Source organism: Saimiri boliviensis, chromosome 7 (genome assembly GCF_048565385.1).
Source record: "Saimiri boliviensis isolate mSaiBol1 chromosome 7, mSaiBol1.pri, whole genome shotgun sequence".
NCBI classification, from domain to species: Eukaryota; Metazoa; Chordata; class Mammalia; order Primates; family Cebidae; genus Saimiri; species Saimiri boliviensis.
The window spans coordinates 70,956,636-70,979,845 of NC_133455.1; the positions used below are offsets into that span (position 1 = coordinate 70,956,636).

At 48.1% G+C, this 23,210-nt stretch overlaps 1 protein-coding gene across 1 annotated transcript; it reads right to left on the reverse strand.

The window, feature by feature from the left end:
• Positions 1–329: 329 nt before the first annotated feature.
• Positions 330–22,265, reverse strand: STAT2 (signal transducer and activator of transcription 2). The gene is made up of 24 exons (XM_039472282.2): positions 22,160–22,265; positions 17,695–17,832; positions 17,388–17,541; positions 16,965–17,060; positions 16,699–16,788; positions 16,532–16,607; positions 16,025–16,110; positions 15,714–15,862; positions 11,500–11,658; positions 11,308–11,400; positions 10,716–10,775; positions 10,299–10,316; positions 9,977–10,070; positions 9,149–9,196; positions 8,981–9,064; positions 8,718–8,816; positions 8,483–8,618; positions 8,323–8,375; positions 8,103–8,197; positions 6,115–6,251; positions 5,733–5,915; positions 5,440–5,497; positions 2,538–2,875; positions 330–2,266 (listed from the first exon to the last, which is right to left on the reverse strand). Exons 2-24 carry the CDS (start codon positions 17,823–17,825, stop codon positions 2,124–2,126), a joined length of 2,580 nt encoding a protein of 859 aa, XP_039328216.1. The 5' UTR covers positions 17,826–17,832; positions 22,160–22,265; the 3' UTR covers positions 330–2,123.
• Between the last annotated feature and the right edge of the window lie 945 nt (positions 22,266–23,210).

Here is a 23,210-nt window from a genome sequence, read left to right on the forward strand (position 1 = left end):
AGTGTGGGCTTTGAAGTCAGACAAACCCAAACAGGTTTGTATCTTGGCTTTGCCACCAGTCAGCTGAGTGACAATGAGATAGTTATATGACTAGTCATCCCTCCCCCCACAACACATATATAGCTCCCAGCACCCCTGGAAGAGCCTAAGGGACAGGACAGGCTGCTCCAAACAGGGAGTGAGGAAGAAGAAACCTGCTAAGAGGAACATAGAGGGGTGGATGGAAGAGAGGCCACAGTTTTCTGACTTCATTTCTGTGTAGCTCGTTGGTGTCCCTAAGAACATTAGTCTTTGTGAGCAGAGAAATAAAGAAGTTCAGAGATGAGACATTTCCAGATCAACATACAGTTTATTAGCCATTTCTGCTCAGAAGAGCCCCTTTTTCAACAGGACTGTTCCTCTGACATAACAGACAAGAAACAGCCACCTGTGCAGGGCCTTTCATTTGTATCTCAAGTTACATCAGAAGGACATCTTAAAGGAATGTCAGTTGCCTAATGGGGTTTCCTGCGAATAGCTAAGGTGTGAGATTGTCCAGAGTCCTACAACAGACCTTCAAGGTTTTAAGTTCCACGGACTTGGTCTTTGCCCAGGTCCACACAAGGAATTGAAACCTTCCTTTCAGGTAAACAACACATTGTACCAAAAAGGGAGGATGATATCATAATAGAGAAATAGCTGAGACCCAGTGCTTCTCCTCTGTAAAAACACCAAACTTTATCTAATACTATAACAAGAAATTTCTGCTGGCCACGGAGGCTCATGCCTGTAATCCCAACACTTTGGGAGGCTGATCACCTGAGGTTGAGAGTTTGAGACCAGTCTCACCAACATGAAGAAATCCTGTCCCTAATAAAAACACAAAATTAGCCTGGTGTGGTGGTGCATGCCTGTAATCCCAGCTACTTGGGAGGCTGAGCCAGGAGAATCACCTGAACCCAGGAAGGGGAGGTTGCAGTGAGCTGAGATCATGCCATTGCATTCCAGCCTAGGCAACAAGAGTGAAATTCTGTCTCAAAAAAAAAAGAAAAGAAAAGAAAGAAATTCCTGGCCAAGTACAGTGGTTCACGCCTATAATCACAACATTTTGGGAGTCCAAGGTGTGAGGACCACTTAAGCCCAGGAGTTCAAGACCAGCCTGGGCAACATAGCGAGACCCTGTCTCTACAAAAACAAAACAAAAACAAAAACGGCAGGGCATGGTGGCGCATGCCATGGTCCCAGCTACCCAGGAGGCTGAGGTGGGAGGATTGCTTGAACCCAGGAGGTTGAGGCTGTAGTGAGCTGTGATTGCGCCACTGCCCTCTAGCCTGGGCAACAAAGTGAGATGCTGTTTCAAAAAAAAAAGCAGTTCCTAAATTCCCAGCAGCCCTACCATCCCTGGCCTCCAGGAGTGATCTATCTCATAAGTATTGAGAGAGTGGAGACCAGGTGGCATAAGTTAGTGTGCAAAGCTTCACAGGCACATTAGATTGGCAGGATCATTTTATAGGGGAGGAACAGGTACAGCCAGCTTAGGGGCAGAGGGGAGGAGACTGGTAAGAAAGAAAAAGGTCTACTTCCTGTCCATCACCTTCCTCAGGGTGGAGTTTCATATGGTAGGCTAAGGCAGAAAGCTCTCAGCCCCTGCAGGAGTAGAAGAAATTTAGGGCTTGAGTCAGGAGTGAAGAAAAGAAGAAAGGAAAAGTTATCCTAGATATGAAGGAATGGAAGAAATAAATGGAGTCCTATCCTGTATCTGGGCTCCCTACCAAGGGCCTAACTGGCTATTAAAATGTGGAAATCCTTCCATACTGGAAAGAAGCCACTGCCCTGAGCCCTCCAAGAGCCTGTCAACTGACCTGGCCTGCCCCCAGGACCCCTATACCTCCCAGTATAGCAGGCAGCCTCCAGGATCCTATCTAGATCTATGGCTCAACATCTGTTCTGATTCATTGTTATCCCTTCCATATCCATGTTATGCTTTCACCTCTCACCCCAGTGGAGTCACACAGGCCTGAGTTTGAACAGCTAACCCAGCTTAGAAAGGGGCACATGCCTGATTCACATCCTTGGAGAGCAACATCATGGTATCAGGAGTAGGAAGGGCAAGAGATACAAAAAGAACAGAGGAAATGTGATTCCTAGAAGTCAGAAGGCATCAAGGATCCATCAGTGTAGAAGTGGCTGGGGCGGGAGACGAAAGCCTCATCCATGGTGTTCTGGCCGGCCAACAGTGGGTCACCATTCGGCATGATTTCTTCAATCTTTATACAGTTTCTGAAGACTAGGTAATCCAGAGAGAAAAGTTAGGTCCTGACCTTAGGAATTCCCAACCCAGCAGGGAAAGGGAGGGAGGATGGCAGGAAAGGCCTGGGAAGAGCCTGAGGGAGGTGGGGGAAGTCATGTGTAATTCCTAAACAAAGGAATCACAGAGATAATGGGCCTCTTTCCAATAAGGAGCTTGAAGCTCAGCTTTTTCTGTAATGGAGAGGGAGTGGCAGAAGAGGTAGGAAAGGGAATGTGTACCTCTTCCATAGCTCCATCTCATCACTTACTTTCCATTGGTTCAGTGTTCAAATGTCTCAGATCACAGGGCAAATCTGGTTCTGGCACTGGCTGTGATACAGGTCCTTGGTCTGGCTGTGGTACTGTTTGTGATACCGTGCATAGTGTGGGCTCCATTACAGGGTCCAGAGTGGACTCCAGCACAGACTCTAGTGCTGGGCCCAGATCCAGCCCTGCCTTCAGCAGTGACTCTAAGTCCAGGTCGAGCTCTGGCACCAGGCCTGGCTCCGGCTTTAACGACTCCAGCTCTGGCTCTGGCTTTAACCACTCCAGCTCTGGCTCTGGCTCTGGCTTAAGCTCCAGCGGTTGTTGCAGTTCATCTACCTGTCTGGATACCCAAAAACAGACAAAGGGGCAGGACTCAATGGTTTAAGTGAAATAGGGAATGGCAGAGCAAGCAGGAGCCGTCTCCCTCATCTAAGAAGGTAATAGAGTGGAGGGCTAAAGAGCATGGGGTTTGGAATCAGGCTTGCTAGAGTTTAAATCCTATCATTTGGCCGGGCGCAGTGGCTCAAGCTTGTAATCCCAGCACTTTGGGAAGCCGAGGCGGGTGGATCACGAGGTCGAGAGATCGAGACCATCCTGGTCAACATGGTGAAACCCCGTCTCTACTAAAAATACAAAAAATTAGCTGGGCATGGTGGCACGTGCCTGTAATCCCAGCTACTCAGGAGGCTGAGGCAGGAGAATTGCCTGAACCCAGGAGGCAGAGGTTGCGGTGAGCCGAGATCGTGCCATTGCACTCCAGCCTGGGTAACAAGAGTGAAACTCCGTCTCAAAAAAAAAAAAAAAAAAATCCTATCATTTACTACTGGGGGACCTTAGGCAAGTTACCTACCTTCTCTGAGTCTCAGATTTATCATCTATAAATGAGAACAATACCTAGTAATTCTTGAGAGGCAGTACGGTGGTTAAAAGCAGGGCTATGGCCGGGCGCGGTGGCTCAAGCCTGTAATCCCAGCACTTTGGGAGGCCGAGGCGGGTGGATCACAAGGTCGAGAGATCGAGACCAACCTGGTCAACATGGTGAAACCCCGTCTCTACTAAAAATACAAAAAATTAGCTGGGCATGGTGGCGCGTGCTATAATCCCAGCTACTCAGGAGGCCGAGGCAGGAAGACTGCCTGAACCCAGGAGGCGGAGGTTGCGGTGAGCCGAGATCGCGCCATTGCACTCCAGCCTGGGTAACAAGAGCGAAACTCCGTCTCAAAAAAAAAAAAAAAAAAGCAGAGCTATGGAATCTGACCTGTATTATTTATTAGCCATGTACCTTAGGTACAAAACTTTATTACTCTAAATCCAGTTCCTTAGCTGAAAACAGTGTTTGCTTCTTAGGACTATTTTGTAGATTCAATAAAATGAGAAAATGAACACCATTTAGCCTACTTCCTGGTATATAATAAACTTTGAGGCCAGGCACAGTGGCTCACACCTGTTATCCAAGCACTTTGGAAGGCCAAGGTGGGCGGATCACTTGAGGCCAGGAGCTTCAGACCAGCCTGGCCAACATGGTGAAACCCTGTCTCAACTAAAAATACAAAAATTATGCCAGGTGCAGTGGCTCACACCTGTAATCCGAGCACTTTGGGAGGCCAAGGTGGGTGGATAATGAGGTCAGGAGTTTGAGACCAGCCTGGCCAATACAGTGAAACCCTGTCTCCAGTAAAAACACAAAGATTAGCCAGGCATGGTGATGTCCACCTGTAGTCCTCAGCCTCAGGAGGCTGAGGCAGGAGAATCACTTGAACCTGGAAAGGGGAGGCTGCAGTGAGCTGAGATCATGCCACTGCACTCCAACCTGGGCGAGAGGGCGAGACTCCATCTCAAAAAGAAAACAAACAAACAAAAGAACTCCCAAAAATCAGCCAGGCATGGTGGCACTCGCCTGTAATCCCAGCTACTCAGGAAGCTCAGGCAAGAGAATCGTTTGAGCTTGGGAGGCAGAGGTTGCAGTGAGCTGATGGCACCATTGCATTCCAGCCTGGGCAACAAGAGTGAGACTCTGTCTCAAAACAAACAAAAAATTTATCCCCAGCCAAGTGCTGTGGCTCATTCCTGTAATCCCAGAACTTTGGGAGGCCAATGCTTGAGTCCAGGAGTTCAAGACCAGCCTTGGGAACATAATGAGAGCCCCATCTCTACAAAACATTCAAAAAATTGGCTGAGCGTAGTGGCATGTGCCTGTAGTCTCAGCTGCTTGGGAGGCTAAGGCAGGAGGATCACTTTAGCCCCCAGGTCAAGGCAGCAGTGAGTCATGATTGTACCACTGCACTCCAGCCCGGGTGATAGAGACCCTCTCTCAAAATATATATATATAGGTGGGGTGTTGTGGCTCACACTTGTAATCCCAGCACTTTGGGAGGCCGAGGTGGGCGGATCCCTTGAGTCCAGGAGTTCAAGACCAGCCTGGGCAACATGGTGAGACCCCATCTCTACAAAAAATAAAAAAAATATATATATAGCTGAGTGTGGTGATGCATGCCTGTACTGCTTGAGCTCAGGAGGTTGGGGCTACAGTGAGCCATGATTGTGCCACTGCACTCCAGCCTGGGCGATAGAGTGAGACCCTGTCTGGAACAACAACAACAAAAAGCTCCATGCTTGGCATCAAGTAGGTGCCTATTAACACCAGTGATTATGATCATTATTATCCAGAAACTCCTGTGGAGACAACCAAAGAATGGCAGCAGAAAAATATGAGATAGGAGAGAGACTAGAATAGGAACAAACTAGAGTGCGCTAGGAGGCATGGAAGGCTGGGAGGGAGGGAAAGCTCGGAGGGAGGGAATCCTAGGAGGGAGGGAAGGCTGGGGAGACTGCAATAGGCCATGTTAGAGCCACTTGATCAGCCAGAAAGGATTAGGGAGGATGGGTGAAGAGTTCATAGCTCACCTATTAGAGACCACAATGAGCCTGTGTTTCAGGTATTTTCTCCGTTCCTGGAGATTAACTGTAAGGAACATACACAAGAAGCCGGGAAGATCAGTGGGCTGGACACACAGCCTGAGGTTCCCCTAGTGCGGACGATCCTGGCAGTCTCATCTCCATGGTAACAGCAGTGTCCCACGGACAAATCCCTTAACTCCTCTGGATATCAGTTGCCCATGTTTGAGAGGAAGGAGTTGGGTCTATGGATGTTAGAGGATCTCTGCAATCTAGCAATGAAGTATGTCAACGATTCCTACCTTTCTCCTGGTAGTAGCACCCAAAAGCTTCGTCCCGGGGGATTCGGGGATAGAGGAAGCGCAGTGGGTTCTCAGGTATGTTTTCTTCCGTGAGCAACTGGTAATGGCGGATGATTTCAGTCAGCGGGAGTGACTGCAGCACCTCCTTGGTGTAGGGTTGCACAGAGTAGATGAGCACCTTGTCTGGAGAGTGAATGCAGGAACAGGCAGGCTTGAGGGAACAGGTTGGGCCTGGGAGCTCCCTGCTCTGGCTCTCCAGCCCCAAGCTGGCTGAGGGATTCAGGACAGAGGCAGGGAAGCCAAGGGCAGGCAGAGGGGCAAAAGGGGAGCCAGGCAGAAAGGAGAGGCTGTGGGAAGGGAATGGCAGGGCAGAGCAGCTGACCATCGTCTTGGTGCTCCACCCAGGAGCAGGTAATGCCCCCTTCTGACGATTCACTGAAGCGCAGTAGAAAGGTGCCAGAGATGGTCTTCTTCAGCAGCCGGCGCTCCTGGCTCCGACTCACAAAGCCCATGATCAGTCTGGAGCACAGAGAGCAGCTGTGAACCCCCAATTCCCTCCGCCCCGCCAGACCCCTGCCTCCCTGCTCCCCGTGTATGGAGAAACAGCCCTGGTTTTGAAACCCAGGTTTTGGACCAAGCCCTGCCACTTAGCTTGTTATCTTTTACAAGTCACTTCACTTTGCTGACAATAGCCACCTTCCCAGGGTTTGAAGAGGTATGAGGATTCAGTGAGATCACACAGATGAACAGCACTTTTTTTTCTGGAAACAGAGTGTCACTCTGTTGTCCAGGCTGGAGTGCAGTGGCATGATCACAGCTCACTGCCGCCTCGACCTCCCAGGCTCAAGCAATCCTCCCACCTCTCAGCTTCCAGAGTAGCTAGGACCACAGGTGTACACCACCATGCCTGATTAACCTTTGTATTTTTTGTAGAGATGGGGTTTCACCATTCGGCCCAGGCTGGTCTTGAACTCCTGGGCTCAAGTGATCTGTCTGCCTCAGCCTCCCAAAGTACTAGGATTATAGGCATGAGCCACTGTGCCCAGTCATGAATAGCTTATATTTTTTTGAGGCAGAGTTTCACTCTTGTCTCCCAGGCTGGAGTGCAGTGGCACCAGCTTGGCTCACTGCAACCTCTGCCTCCCAGTTTCAAGTGATTCTTCTGCCTCAGCCTTCTGAGTAGCTAGATTACAGGCACCCGCCACCATGCCCAGCTAATTTCTGTATTTTTAGTAGAGACAAGGTTTTGCTATGTTGTCCAGCCTGGTCTCGAACTGCTGACCTCAGGTGATCTGCCTGCCTCGGCCTCCCAAAGTGCTGGGATTACAGGCGTTAGCCACTGTGCCCGGCCATGAATAGCACTTTTATTTTTATTTTTATTTTTTTTATTTTTTATTTTTTTTTGAGACGGAGTTTCGCCCTTGTTACCCAGGCTGGAGTGCAATGGCGCGATCTCGGCTCACCGCAACCTCTGCCTCCTGGGTTCAGGCAATTCTCCTGCCTCAGCCTCCTGAGTAGCTGGGATTACAGGCACGCGCCACCACGCCCAGCTAATTTTTTGCACTTTTAGTAGAGACAGGGTTTCACCATGTTGACCAGGATGGTCTCGATCTCTCGACCTCGTGATCCACCCGCCTCGGCCTCCCAAAGTGCTGGGATTACAGGCTTGAGCCACCGCGCCCGGCTGAATAGCACTTTTAAAGGTCAAATCCTACACAAATTGGTAGGCAGTGTGGTGAAAAAAACATAGGCTTAGAGTCACATAGGCCTGGGTTTGAATACCAACTCTGTCCCTTGGGTAAGTTCTTTAACATCTCTGAAATTAGTTTCGTCACTTGAAATGAAGGTGACAAAACCCACCATTCAAAGTGGTCATAAGGATTACATAAGAGAATTCACAGGCCGAGCGCGGTGGCTCACGCCTGTAATCCCAGCACTTTGGGAGGCCGAGGCGGGTGGACCATGAGGTCAAGAGATCGAGATCATCCTGGTCAACATGGTGAAACCCTATCTCTACTAAAAGTACAAAAAACTAGCTGGGCATGGTGGCGCGTGCCTGTAATCCCAGCTACTCAGGAGGCTGAGGCAGGAGAATTACCTGAACCCAGGAGGCGGAGGTTGCGGTGAGCCGAGATCGCGAAACTCCGTCTCACAAAAAGAAAAAAAAAGAATTCACGAAGAGCACCCAGCAGGCTCTGGGGCGCAGGAGATGCTTCACTTACATCGGCTATGGCTATTACTGTTACAAATGTGAGAATACATGGCCTTGCGCCTGTCTTTGCTCTTCTCCCTGCTTGCCACATGAGGGCACACAGAGTCCACTCTCAACAGAAAGCACAGGCCCATTGGGAAGGTTGACCAAGGCCTTACCCATCATTCCAGAGATCCTTCAGGTGGTCATGTACCAACTCCAGAATTTTGTCCAGCCATGTCCAGAATGGTAGCTTGCCTGGAGGACTCTCTCGCTAGAGGAGGAACGGAAAGGTAGCAAGAGCTAAGGAGCTGCCCCTGGTGTAGAGAAAGGAGGATGTGGGAAGGCCAGTATTTGGACTGTGGGCTAGATCTATCTCCACAGGATGCAGGGAGTTACCTTAGTGAAGTCAGCCCAGGACAGCAATGCATCCTCCGTCTTGCAGTTCTGCCCTGCGGGACAGAGAGCCACAGACAGACGATGAGGGAAGCAAGGGGTCCTGGACAGAGGGACAGGAAAGACGAAGGCTGGGGAAAGGCTGAGGGAAGGAAATCTGTACCAAACAGCTTGTTTTTCAGCATGCTCAGCTGGTCTGAGTTGAGGCCTCGGCCAACATACGAGGAGAACTGCCAACTGAGAGCAGGGCCCAGCAGGCTCCAGGGGGCCTTGGGGGGGCTGGAGAAGAACTGCTGGTTCTGCAGGGGTGAGAGGAGTGCAGCCTGGCTCAGAATCAGCCCCTCACACCAAGCTTCCACACCCCTCCTCTCCCTTGACCTGTTGGCCCCACTCCCTACCTCAAGGTTTGGGCTGAGCAAATTGAACCAGAGAACTGAAGCCCAGGCAATTGAGAGTTGGTTCATGTTGGAAATAATCACCACAGGGAGGGTGTCCGTCTGGGGAGTAGACAGGAGTCACAGAAAGGGATGTGAGGTTTCTAGCTGCAGGTATTTGTTAGAGGAAAAGAGTGCTAACCCACCCCAAGAGGCTTCTGCTTATCCCCTCCTTATGCCTTCTTCCAAATCTGCCTTCCCTCTCTTTGTCCTCCATTTTAACTCACTTTCAGCTCCTGTTTCAGACCCTGGTAGGTGTATTGGACTGTGAAGCTGATGATGTGCAGTTCCTCTGTCACACTTAGTGGCCCCTGGAACAGCCAAAGAGACAGTCATCAGAAGGCCCTTTGATGGGAAACTCTCCCTTGTCCCCTAGTCCTCTGTCCAGGTCTCACCTTAGTGCTGCCCTTTCCTGAACCACCTGAACGTTGCTCCACCAGAGTCTGTGAATTAAAGAGAAGGAGAGAAAATGCCAGAGTGGGCACCCTAGGGTCCCTGGAATCCCCTGTTTGGCTTCAAGACCTCTCAAGCCCTTGGAACTTCCCCCAGCCCATGTTCCTTTGGACTAAAAGCAGGCCAGGTGCAGTGGCTCATGCCTGTAATCCCAGCACTTTGGGAGGCCAAGATGGGTGGATCACCTGAGGTCAGGAGTTCAAGACCGGCCTGACCAATATGGTGAAACCCTGTCTCTACTGAAAATACAAAAATTAGCCAGGCATGGTGGCGTGTGCCTGTAGTCCCAGCTACTCGGGAGGCTGAGGCAGGAGAATTGCTTGAAGCTGGGAGGCGGAGTTGCAGTGAGCTGAGATCGCGCCACTGCACTCCAGCCTGGGCGACACAGTGAGACTCTATCTCAAAAAAATAAAAATAGCCGGGCGCGGTGGCTCACGCCTGTAATCCCAGCACTTTGGGAGGCCGAGGCGGGTGGATCACGAGGTCAAGAGATCGAGACCATACTGGTCAACATGGTGAAACCCCGTCTCTACTAAAAATACAAAAAATTAGCTGGGCATGGTGGCGCGTGCCTGTAATCCAAGCTACTCGGGAGGCTGAGGCAGGAGAATTGCCTGAACTCAGGAGGCGGAGGTTGCGGTGAGCCAAGATCGCGCCATTGCACTCCAGCCTGGGTAACAGGAGCGAAACTCCGTCTCAAAAAATAAATAAATAAATAAATAAATAAATAATAAAAATAATAAAAAGTATAGGTCACAAACTATTCTTACCAGATAACCAAAGTCCCAAATCAAACCCTGACTCTGCCCCTTCTCGGGGGTCAAAGTTTTCTGGTTTGAAGTCAGAATGTTGAACTTCCGGAAGCTGTTCCAGGAGGAGGATGATACATGGAGACAAGGAACAGAATTATTCTAAAAGCTCAGCAGAAAAAAAACAGAAATTCCACTTCATTTCAGATCTTGCCTTCTCCCTTTGTCTACATCCCAGCCAAATCCCCCTCCTCCTTGTTTGCGCTCCCACCAGGGTTGCTGAATATGGTTCTGCAGGTCATGCAGTGTACAGATGCTTGCAGTGTCCTTGTCAAGCACCTACCCTTGTAATTGAGGATTTCTGGAAAGAAATAAAAAGAAAAAAAATCATTAGGCAAAAGAGAATGGAAGTTAGCAGTTTGGTCTTTGGGATCAGATAGGCCTGGATTCAAACCTGACTTGAGCTCACAAGCTAGGTGGCCTTGCATAAGAGATGTAATCAGTCTCCCTGAGCCTGTATCCTTGTTTGTATGGTGCATTGGTAATAGTTAATTCATAGGGTTTCTGTGATAATTAAATAAGTACCTGCCATGTTGCATGTCACATAGTGAGTGTTCAACAAAAGAAATGAATTATATAATTTCTATGAGAAGGTAGGAATTGAAGGGGGAAGAAGATAGCCCTAGGGCCCTGTTGTGAAGGGTGTCTCCTCCACCCCAGCAGCCCATGGCCTGGCCACCCTTCACCTCCTCCAATTTACCTGTCAATGGAAACTTCCACAGTCAGTGACTCATTGCCTTCCTGGAGTCTCACCAGCAGCCTGGGGGAATGGAAGGAGGATGGGGAAAGTGGTCAACCTCAACCTTCCGGATAGGCCAGATGTTTGAAAAAGAGAAGAGGGAAGCCAGGCGCAGTGGCTCATGCCTGTAATCCCAGCACTTTGGGAGGCTGAGGTGGATGGATCACGAGGTCAGGGGTTTAAGACCAGCCTGACCAACATGGTGAAACCCCATCTTTACTTAAAAATACAAAAAAAAATTAGCCAGGCATGGTAGCACACAACTGTAATCTCAGCTACTTGAGAGGCTGAGGCAGGAGAATCACGTGAACCCAGGAGGTGGAGATTGCAGCGAGCTGAGAGCATGCCATTGCACTCCAGCCTGGGCAACAGAGCGAGACTCCATATCAAAGAAAAAAAAAAAAAAAAGACAAAGACAAGAGGGATTATAAGAGGTAGGGAGGGGAGGGGAAAGAGAGAAGAAAAAGCCAAGAACGGGAAGATTTGTAAAGCCAGAAAATACACAGTGGCAGGGTTGGAATAAGGAAGCAGGAATGAGTTCTGGAATGCCGACCTTGTTCGGACAGTGAACTTGCTCCCAGTCTTGAGGATGAGGGGTCGATGGGGAGTTTGGGGCATGCAGGGCTGGGTTTCTACCACAAAGGCTCTGAGGAGAGAGATGTGGAGAGAACATACAGCTCAGTATCTGTAAGAATGGCTTATCTTGTTCCTTTCTTCCCCCAGGGTTCCTGCCTGGCTTCTAGACCTGTGGAGCAGACGCTGCAGCAACTCTGTGACCTGGGCGTTGCGTAGGTCCACACCTTCGGTCAGAGGGTCATCCTGATAGCTAACCAGGCAACTCAGTCCCTTCAGCTCCTTCAGCAGCTGCCTCAGGTGAAACAAGAGCTTTGCTCCAGCTGTGAACCTGGTGACAGATTTCAGGAAGAAGAAATCCATGAATTTCCTGAATTCCCCCACCCAGGTTCCAAGAACTCTTCATAAATATATGAAGAATCAGAAATTAACTGGGGTGAAAAAAAAAAAAAAAAGAATCTAGGAAGCATATAAAAGATTATTCAAAATGATTCATAATCCAAGAAATAAAAATCAAAGCTATTTTCACATACAAAACTGCTAACAGATTTAACATAGCAGCTTTTTTTTTTGAAACAGAGTCTCGCTCTATCATCCAGGCTGGAGTGCAGTGGCACGATTTCAGCTCACTGCAACCTCTGCCTCCCGTGTTCAAGCAATTCTCCTGCCTCAGCCTCCTGAGTAGCTGGGATTACAGGTGCCTGCCACCATGGCTGGCTAATTTTTGTATTTTTAGTAGAGACAGGGTTTCACCATGTTGGTCAAGCTGGTCTTGAACTGCTGACCTCAGGTGATCCACCCACCTCAGCCGCCCAAAGTTCTGGGATTACAGGCGTGAGCCACCATGCCCGACCCCATAATAAGAGCTTTCGTATGCTATGTACAATTTATATTAAGCCCTTTACACATATTAATGCATTTAATCCTCAAAACAACCCTCTGAGGCAGGTACTATTATTATCCCCATGTTACAGATGATAAAACTGAGGCAAAGAAAGGTTAAGTGATTTGCTCAAGGTCATAAAACTAGTAAGGGATGAAGCTTGTATGTGATCTCAGGCAGTCTCATTGTACAACCCATACTTCCAACTGCTGTACTTTACTGTCTCTATAATTAAAAATAATAATAATCAGCAGCTGGGTGCGGTGGCTCATGCCTGTAATCCCAGCACTTTGGGAGGCCAAGGTGGGTGGATCACCTGAGGTCAGGAGTTTGAGACCAGCCTGGCCAATATGGTGAAACTGCATCTCTATTAAAAATACAAAAATTAGACCAGGCATGGTGGCTCAAGCCTGTAGTCCCAGCACTTTGGGAGGCTGAGGCGGGTGGATCACGAGGTCGAGAGATCGAGACCATCCTGATCAACATGGTGAAACCCCGTGTCTACTAAAAATACAAAAAATTAGCCGGGCATGGTGGCACATGCCAGTAATCCCAGCTACTCAGCAGGCCGAGGCAGGAGAATTGCCTAAACCCAGGAGGCGGAGGTTGCGGTGAGCCGAGATCACGCTATTGCACTCCAGCCTGGGTAAGAAGAGCGAAATTCCGTCTTTTTTTTTTTTTTTTTTTTTGAGACGGAGTTTCGCTCTTGTTACCCAGGCTGGAGTGCAATGGCACGATCTCGGCTCACCGCAACCTCCGCCTCCTGGGTTTAGGCAATTCTCCTGCCTCGGCCTGTTGAGTAGCTGCGATTACAGGCACGCGACACCACGCCCAGCTAGTTTTTTGTATTTTTTTTTAGTAGAGACAGGGTTTCACCATGTTGACCAGGATGGTCTCGATCTCTTGACCTTGTGATCCACCCGCCTCCGCCTCCCAAAGTGCTGGGATTACAGGCTTGAGCCACCACGCCCAGCAATTCTGTCTTAAAAAAAAAAAAAAAAGGCCGGGCGCGGTGGCTCAAGCCTGTAATCCCAGCACTTTGGGAGGCCGAGGCGGGTGGATCACGAGGTCAAGAGATCGAGACCATCCTGGTCAACATGGTGAAACCCCGTCTCTACTAAAAATACAAAAAAAATTAGCTGGGCATGGTGGCGCGTGTCTGTAATCCCAGCTACTCAGGAGGCTGAGGCAGGAGAATTGCCTGAGCCCAGGAGGCGGAGGTTGCGGTGAGCCGAGATCGCGCCATTGCACTCCAGCCTGGGTAACAAGAGCGAAACTCTGTCTCAAAAAAAAAAAAAAAAAAAAACAGGCTGGGTGCGGTGGCTCAAGCCTGTAATCCCAGCACTTTGGGAGGCCAAGGCAGGTGGATCATGAGGTCAAGAGATCGAGACCATCCTGGTCAACATGGTGAAACTCTGTCTCTACTAAAAATACAAAAAATTAGCTGGGCATGGTGGCGCGTGCTTGTAATCCCAGCTACTCAGGAGGTGGAGGTTGCAGTGAGCCGAGATCGTGCCATTGCACTCCAGCCTGGGTAACAAGAGCGAAACTCCGTCTCAAAAAAAAAAAAAAAAAAAAAAAAAAAAAAAAAAAAGTAAATAAAAATATACCACAATTGCTCGCGTTGATTGAAAAACAGGTATATAATACTTACAGTACAGGACCAGCCAGCATTTATTTATTTGTTTATTTTTTTGAGAAAGAGGGGGTTGTAAAAAGAAAGCAAAATGTTTTATCATGGTTTTTGCTTCAGCAGCTTTAGGACAAATTAAAAGTCAACTCTGGTCCCAAAAAATAAAATAAAAGTAAAATAAAATAAAAGAGAAAGAGTCAAAACCCTTTACCTCCAAAGGGTTTCACCGTGTTAGCCAGGATGGTCTCAATCTCCTGACCTTGTGATCTGCCGCGCCCGGCTTTTTTTTTTTTTTTTTTTTTTTGAGATGGACTCTTACTCTGTGGCCTAAGCTGGAATGTAATGGTGCAGTCTCCATTTACTTCTGGGGCTCAAGCGACTTTCTTGCCTCAGCCTCCCAAGTAGCTGGGACCACAGGAATGCACCGTTACACACTGTCAATTTTTTTGTATTTTTAGTAGAGGTGGGGTTTCACCATGTTGCCCTGGGTGGTCTTGAACTCCTGAGCTCAGTCGATCTACCTGCCTTTGCCTCCCAAAGTGCTAGGAATATAGGTGTCAGGCACCCCACCTGGCTTTTTTTTTTTTTTTTTTTGCGACGGAGTCTCACTGGGTAGCTCAGGCTGGAGTGCAATGACGCGATCTCGGCTCACTGCAACCTCCGCCTCTTTGGTTGAACTGATTCTTCTGTCTTAGCCTCCCAAGTAGCTCAGAATACAGGCATGCACCACCACACCCAGCAAATTTCTGTGTTTTTAGTAGAGATGAGGTTTCACCACATTGGCCAGGCTGGTTATATATTATATATATATATTTTAAGCCTAATAGTATATATATGACATATTTATACTGTTTTATATGTATATATAAATATATAATATACTGTTAAGCCGAAAAAAAAACCATAGGTTTCAAAATAGTATAAACAATATGATTCCATTTTTGTTTAATAAGATAATTTTCTCTTCCTCCTTCCTTCGTTTTTAAATTATATTTATTGCAATAAAATATATTTTTTAAAAAATACATATTTTTTTGAGATGGAGTCTCGCTCTGTAGCCCAGGCTGGAGTGCAGTGGTGCAATCTTGGCTCACTGCAACCTCCGCCTCCTGGGTTCAAGCAATTCTCCTGCCCCAGCCTCCCTAGTAGCTGGGACCATAGGTATGCATCACCATGCCCGGGTAATTTTTTTGTATTTTTAGCAGAGGTGGGGTTTCACCATGCTGGCCATGCTGACCTTGAACTCCTGACCTTGTGATCCGCCCACCTCAACCTTCCAAAGTGCTGGAATTACAGGTGTGAGCCACCGTGCTTGGCCTTTTTTTTTTTTTTGAGATGGAGTCTTGCTCTGTTGCCCAGGCTGAAGTGCAATGTTGTGATCTCAGCTCACTGCAACCTCTACCTCCAGGGTTCAAGAGATTCTCCTGCCTCAGCCTCCTAAGTGGGATTACAGGTGCCTGCCACCATACCTGGCTAATTTTTTTGTATTTTTAATGGAGATGGGGATTCACCATGTAGGCCAGGCTGGTCTTGAACTCCTGACCTTAGGCGATCTGCCTGCCTCGGCCTCCCAAAGTCCTGGGATTGCAGGCATGAGCCACCGCGCCTGGCAAATGTATTTCTGGGTGATCAAAAAGGAAGGAAAAAAACCAGATTGTGGGTTAATTCATTCCTTTCCCTGAAGTAGACTGGGCTCTGGCCTCCCTGGGTGGTAAGGATGAGAAGCAAAATAGAGCTGCTAGTTAGCAGGGAGCAGGGCTCATTCTGGGGAGCAGAGACCAATGAGAACAGTATCTCTTGCCATATGCAGGGCACTGCAACTTACAAATCACAGCGGGTGGCAAGGACGATGGTTGGGGTGGTTCCTCACCATTTCTCCAGCTGTGCCAATCCATGGTCAACAGGAGCTCCAATGCAGGCTTTTTGCTGCTGGGCTTTCCACTCCTCCAACTTTGGCAGCAGTAGCTCGATTAGGGTAGTTAATCGGCCTAGCAGTGCTTTGGAGGCATCCAGCACCTCCTAGGAAAGAGATAATGTGAATGTTGAGCATCTCTCCTCATCACCCTTCACCACCCAACTGGGGATGAAAAGACAAAGAAGCCAGTGCTAGGGAACCAGGGTCCCACGTCCCTCATTTTTCCAGGTCCCTGTTGCCCACACACACTGTCCTCTGCCTCCCACCTTTCTCTTTTTGTCCAGTTCATTGAGAGTTTCCTGCAGAATCTTCTGCTCTTTGATCTGATGGGGGCCCAGAGAGGATGTCTTCCCTGGATGGCGGGAACAGGAGTCAATTCAGGAGTTCTTTCCTCTCCTTCCTGACTGGGGTGAGTCAGAGTCAGGAAGGAGGAATTTTGTGGAGGATGGCATGGAAACCAAGCAAAGCACAGGTAGGTACCTGTGGGACCCTCAGGCAAATTCTGAATGGTCGTGCTTAGACCAGACACCTCCTCAAATAAAACACTGTCAGTTTTCCATGCATTTCCTCAACATTCAATGTCTCTCAGTCACACCTCCAGCTGGACCTCCACCAAACACCCTGGCACTTCCAGGTTTGCATGGCAGGGGGACTGCCGTCAGTGCGTGTGTCTGACAGTGACTACTGCTCATTGGAGCTTTCTCCTGTTCACTTTGAGCTCTGACTTCTCAGCAGGCACTTATTTTTCTCCCGCCCCTCAATGTGCTTCCTACCTTTGGCCTGGATCTTATATCGGAAGCAGAAGACATCCTGTTGGTCTTTCAGTTGGCTGATGGATTTTACCAGCTTCTACAAAGAGGAGAGGACCCCGATGAGGCTGCTTCTTAGGGAGGGGCTAGGCTGAGCCCTGCCCACCCTAATTCCTACCACATCCACTAACCTCCATCATAGCCTTTAAATCCAGGATCCGGGATTCAATCGCATGTTGCTGGCTCTCCACAGGTGTTTCAAGAACTGGTTGTCCTTGCTCCTGGAAAAAAGAGGCTCTGAGCACATTTTAACTCTGGCTTTTCATGCCTTAAATTCAGGCCTGAAATTTATACCACAGGATGTGGGAGGATCCTGTTCTGAGACAACTCCCTGGGTCCTTTCCATGGTTCCTCTCCACTTCAGGAGCTTCCAACATTACCACTGAATTGTCCTCACCAGTTGAGCCCTCTGAGCCTGGTTCAGAATTCTTTTTTCTTCCAGAAGGAGGTTAAAGATCATCTCAGCCAGCTGGGTAGGGCCCTGGGAAAAGGCCTAGAATAGTAAAACAGAAAGGATTGATCCAATTCAATAACCCTCAATGACATCTATCACCCTAGACCTTCCCCACCAATGTCCACAGTATTTCCTCCTCTGGGGTCTCTAGCCCTTTCTCTTTTCACCATGGCACCCTCCCAACAGTATCCTGTAGATGCAGCCCTTCTCTCTGCCAGTGATTCCCTAAGACCAGACTCTGTCCTGCTTTCCCTAGATCTATCCCCATCTGCCTTTGTACCTCCAGGCACTATTCCGTTCTCCAAACCTTACTCCTCTATACTCAGCTCCCAGTGCTACCCCATTACTCCCAACCCTTCCAAGTACCTGAATGTCCCGGCAGAATTTCCGTAAATTGTGCTGTAGCAACAAGGACTCTGGGTCCTGGCTGCAGCGGCCACACTCATAGTTCAGCTGATCCAAGAAGTGGAAGAATAGCATGGTAGCCTTGGACTCATCATTCCCCAGTACAGCTTCCTGCCTGGGCACCAGGAATAAAAAGGATTAGTGTCTGCAGGGTTGCTGCAGTCCTGAGGCTTTCCAACCTTTTCCTACCATTAATGATTCCAGGATCCTGGGGGCTCAGAAGTAAGAAACCACCTTTCTCCTCCCCCCAACTTCCTGAAGGCCTCACCAATTCTGGTCTTCAATCCAGACAGCCAAGTACTGTCGAATGTCCACAGGCAGGAGGCTGTGTGAGTAAAGCTGGTGCAGCTGGTCCTGAAAGGGGCTGTCAAGATTCTGCAGCATCTCCCACTGTGCCATTTGGGCTCTGCATCAGAAGTTGAGGGTTCCCAGTTGGATATTTTGCTGGACTAAATCATCCATAGTTTCATGACTGTTCATTGTTACTAATTTAAAATGTTTAAATTATACAAGTAATAAAAGTACAGAAAACATGAAAGTCTATGTTGACCCTACTCCTGATCTTGGTTCTTTCACCTCCTCTCCAGAAGTAACCACTACTATCAGTTTGGTGCATATTCTTCCAGGGAATGCTACTGGTTGAACATCTGCTATTCCAAGCATTTTGGATTTCAGATTTGTCCAGATTCTGGAATATCTACGATACTTACCAACTGAGCATCCCTAATCCAAAGCTCTGAAATCTGAAATGCTGCAAAATTCAACTTTTGAGTACCCACATGATGCTCAAAGGAAATGCTCATTAGAGCATTCTGGAGGGTTTTTTTATTTTTATTTTTTATTTTTTATTTTTTTTTGAGTCTGGCTCTTTCGCCCAGGCTGGAGTGAAGTGAGATGATCTTGGCTCACTGCAACCTCCATCCTCTAGGTTCAAGCGATTCTCCTACCTCAGACTCTTGAGTAGCTGGGATTACAGGCACCCACCACCACACCTGGCTAATTTTTGTAGTTTTTTTTCTTTAGCAGAGATGGGGTTTTACCCATGTTGGTCAGGCTGGTCTCAAACTCCTGACCTCAGGTGATCCACCAACCTCGGACTCCCAAAGTGCTGGGATTACAGGTGTAAGCCACTGTGGCCCCAACCTGTATTTTAATAGCTCCAATAAGTGGGCCTTTGTGTTTTAATGGGAATTTTCTTTTCTTTCTTTCTTTTTTTTGAGACAGGGTCTCACTTTGTCATTCAGGCTGGAATGCAGTGGCATAATCTTGGCTCACTGCAGCTTTGACCTCCCAGGTTCAAGTGATTCTCTGTCTCAGCCCCTCAAGGAGCTGGGACTACAGGAGTGTGCCATCATGCCTAGCTAATTTTTGCATTTTTTGGAGAGATGGGATTTTTCCATGTCGCCCAGGTGGATCTCAAACTCCTGAGCTCAAGCAATCCATCCGCCTCAGCCTTCCAAAATGCTGAGATGGGCCGGTGTGGTGGTTCACGCCTGTAATCCCAGCACTTTGGGAGGCTGAGGTGGTCAGATCAGGAGGTCAGGAGATCAAGACCATCCTGGCTAACATGGTGAAACCCCATCTCTACTAAAAATACAAAAATATTAGGTGGGCATGGTGGTGTGTGCCTGTAGTCCCAGCCACTTGGGAGGCTAAGGCAGGAGAATCACTCGAACCTGGGAGGCAGAGGTTGCAGTGAGCCAAGATAGCGCCACTGCACTCCAGCCTGAGTGACAGCAATAATCTGTCTCAAAAAAACAAAAACAAAAAACAAAATGCTGTGATTCCAGACATGAGCCACTATAACCAGTCTAATGGTAATTTTCTTTTTCTTTTTCATTTTTTTTTGGTGAGATGGAGTCTTGCTCTGTCGCCCAGGCTGGAGTGCATTGGCACAATCTCAGCTCACTGCAACCTCCACCTCCTGGGTTCAAGCGATTCTTCTGCCTCAGCCTCCCGAGTAGCTGGGACTACAGGTGCACACCACCATGGCCAGCTAATTTTTTTTATTTTTAGTAGAGATGGGTTTCACCGTATTGGGCAGGCTGGTCTCGAACTCCTGACCTCATGATCTACCCGCCTCGGCCACCCAAAGTGCTGGGATTACAGGTGTGAGTCACCACACCTGGCCTGATTTTCTTTTTCTTTTTTTTGAGACGGAGTTTCGCTCTTGTTACCCAGGCTGGAATGCAATGGCACGATCTTGGCTCACCGCAACCTCTGCTTCCTGGGTTCAGGCAATTCTCCTGCCTCCACCTCCTGAGTAGCTAGGATTACAGGCATGAGCCACCATGCCCAGCTAATTTTTTTTTTTTTTTTTTTTAATTTTTAGTAGAGATGGGGTTTTACCATATTGACCATAATGGTCTTGATCTCTTGACCTCGTGATCCACCCACCTCGGCCTCCCAAAGTGCTGGGATTACAGGCTTGAGCCACCGCGCCTGGACTGGCCTGATTTTCAAAAACACTCTAAAGTAGAGTGAATAGCACAAGGATCACCATTCAACTTTAACAAACATTACTATTTCCACTATCTTATTTCATCTATCTGACTAATTCATTTATTTTACATTTATGTGTTTGTTGTTTATATTTGCTTATGCTAAAGCATTTAAAGATCAGTGTTGATATTAAGTATTTTTTACGGCATGATCTCTGCTGGCCCTGAAGCTTTTTTTTTTTTTGTCTGAGACAGAGTCTTCCTTTGTCACCCAGGCTAGAGTAGTGTCATGATCTTGGCTCTATGCAAACTCCGCCTCCTGGGTTCAAGCAATTCTTCTGCCTCAGCCTTCTGAGTAGCTGGGATTACAGGCGCCTGCCACCATGCCCAGCTAACTTTTGTATTTTTGGTAGAGATGGGGTTTCACCATGTTGTGCAGGCTAGTCTTGAACTTCTGACCTCAGGTGATCTGCCTGCCTCGGCCTCCCAACGTGCTGGGATTACAGGCGTGAGCCATCATGCGCAGCCACTTGAAGCTTTTTTAGGAGGTAAATCTTTTTGGAGGTCAGGTAAGTATACCCTATAGACTACCCTCTATATAGGAAGGCAGAGCTCCATTCTAGAAAACTAAATCTAAATGCTGTGCAATGGGTTGCTCAATCCCTAAGAATATGACACTTTTATGACCTGTGAATCTTGAATATGATTATAGGTTATCAACTTTGTGAGATCCTGATACTTCATGTAAATTTGTGGTTTTTGGCCAGGCTCAGTGGCTCACGCCTGTAATCTCATCACTTTGACAGGCCTAGGTGGGAGGATCACTTGAGGTCAGAAGTTGAAGACCAGCCTGGCCAACATGCCAACATGGTGAAACCCCGTCTCTACGAAAAATACAAAATAATTAGCAAGGCCTGGTGGTCGGCACCTAATCCCAGCTACTCAAGAGGCTGAGGCAGGAGAATTGCTTGAACCCAGGAGACAGAGGTTGCAGTAAGTGGAGATCATGCACTGTACTCCAGCCTGGGCAACAGAGCAAGATTTTGTCTCAGAAAAAAAAAAAAAAGTTTTTTTTTTCTTGCTTTTCACCTGACAGGTTTGCCTGTCACCAAGCAGGCTGTGTTATGCATCTTTCTCCCCACCTTTCCCTGCTCATTGACATCTGGTGTCTATTTAGGAAACTGAAACTTATGCTTCTTGCAGCCTGAGCCTAACAGAACAGAATTTATGCATGTTTGTGGTCTAAAAAGGTCACATGATTTTATTACAAAGTAAAGAGAAATGCTTGGGGTAGGACAGTCCTCTACTAACATAAATAACATCAGCTGCCTTTCTACCTCTGGAAGTAGAAACAAGGGAAAGGAGAGATTGTGTAGGGGCTATTTTCATTTTAACCCTTTTAGTAGTGCTTGATTTTTAAAACTATGTAACTGTATTGCTGTTATGATACAAAAAAATATAAGTTAAAAAATGATTAGGTGGCCATGCATGGTGGCTCATGCCTGTAATGCCAGCACTTTGGGAGGGCTACAAGACAGGAGGATGGCTTGAGCTCAGGAGTTTGGGACCAGCCTCGGCAACATAGTGAGATTCCATCTCTTAAAAAAAATTTTTATTAATGATGAGGCCTCAATTCCTGAGGATTTAAGTGTTTAATATGAAAGGCGCAAGGGAGCAAAGATTCAAATCTGAAAACAAAACAAAAAACCTAGTCTCCCCAAATGGGTTGCGAACACTGAGGTTAAGGGTTGAGACAATTTTTTCTTTTTATCTCTCACTCTTAGGCACATATTTTGCACTCAAGAAGCTTTTCTGAAATGAACTGGATTTTGTGTGTGACCTTAGGCAATCGTTTCATCTTTCAGGAGCTTATACTTTTTTTACAAAACAAAGATGATAGATTTATCTATCATCTTTGTTTTTTCGGTTTTGTTTTGTTTTTGTGTTTTAGATTTATCTTTGGACATCGTTTTTTTTTTTTTTGGTGAAGATAAAAAATAATGCAGAGCAGAGGCAAAAACTTTGGTTCAAATACCGAATCAACATAACAATGCCAGATTCCGGGTCTCGGAAGCTTCAGGGGACTTTGGGGAGAGGGGCATTAGGGTTGGGGAGATAAGCTCGGCAGGAGAAGATCAAAGACGGAGCCGGCGACAGGTCCTATTTCAATCTGGGGACAGAGGCTGCCCCCTCCAGGGTGTACGTAACCCCTGAGGCCAGTCGCCCCTCCCTAGGAGGAATTCTCACTCTCACCTCCACCCCTACCCCAGCACACCCTCTCAGGGCCCGTACCTGATTAGGGGTTGCAGTTCCCGCGCCCTCCAGTGGCTCTGGTCGCGACTTCCCGTGCCTAGAGGAATCTCGGGTACTAGAGCCTCCCGCCCCGCCCACAACTTCGGCCAACCCCCTCGGATCCGCCCCCTTGTAAGGTGGCCCTGAAGTCCGGAGCTGCCCCTTTCCCAGCCACCACCCCGACACTGCCACTCAGTCAAGTCCTTCCCAGACTGCTAGCTCATTGGCGCCGCCGCAACTCCGCCCCATCCGTGGGGCGGGACAAGCTGGGCTGAAACCACACCTCCAGCTCCAGCGATTGGTGGAGAAGCTCAAATAGGCACTGCCTACGAGGGAAGGAGTCCAATTAGTGGACGCCCAAGACTGAAACAGCTGATTTTCGAGAACCCGCGCCTGGGCCACGGAAGCGAAACTAGCTTGAGGACCCTGGAGACGCCAAGGGCCCCATGGGAAGGGGTGGGACCGGAATATCGACGTCTTGGGATAGGAAGAGGAGGGCTGAGGTAATGAAAACAATATTTTTTCTTTTTTTATAATTTTTTTTTTTTCTTTTTTAAAGACGGGGTTTCACCATGTTGGTCAGGCTGGTCTTGAACTCCCGACCTCAGGTGATCCGCCCTCCTTGGCCACTAAAATGCTTGGATTACAGGCGTGAGCCACCACGCCCGGCCGACGATATTTTTTTAAATAATTTTTTAATTTTTTGAGACGTGGTCTCGCTCTGTCACCCAGTCTGGAGTGCAGTGGCAAGATCTTGGCTCACTGCAGCCTCGACCTTTCGTGCTCAGGTGATTCTCCCGGCTCAGCCTCCCAGGTAGCTGGGACTACAAGCGTGCATCACTCCGCCAGGATAATTTTTTTTATTTATTGTAGAGATGTGGTTTCGCCATGTTGCCCAGGCTGGTCTTGAACTGCTGGGTTCAAGTGATCCTCCCGCCTCGGTCTCTCAGTGCTGGAATTACAGACGTGAGCCAGCGCACCTGGCTAATAGCTATTTATTGAGAGTACTGTGATAATCTCTTTTGATTCTTTTATCATTTTAAATTTACAT

Bases quoted from the DNA above. Each gene is read 5' to 3' on its own strand.
- STAT2 (XM_039472282.2), bottom strand. From the start codon at position 17,825: ATGGCACAGTGGGAGATGCTGCAGAATCTTGACAGCCCCTTTCAGGAC. The intron at 16,789-16,964 runs GTGAGGACAATT...TCTTTTTTCCAG, and splicing joins AGGCTCAGAGGGCTCAACTG to GAGCAAGGACAACCAGTTCT. The intron at 8,619-8,717 runs GTAGGGAGTGGG...TCACCCCTGCAG, and splicing joins TGCTCAGCCCAAACCTTGAG to AACCAGCAGTTCTTCTCCAG.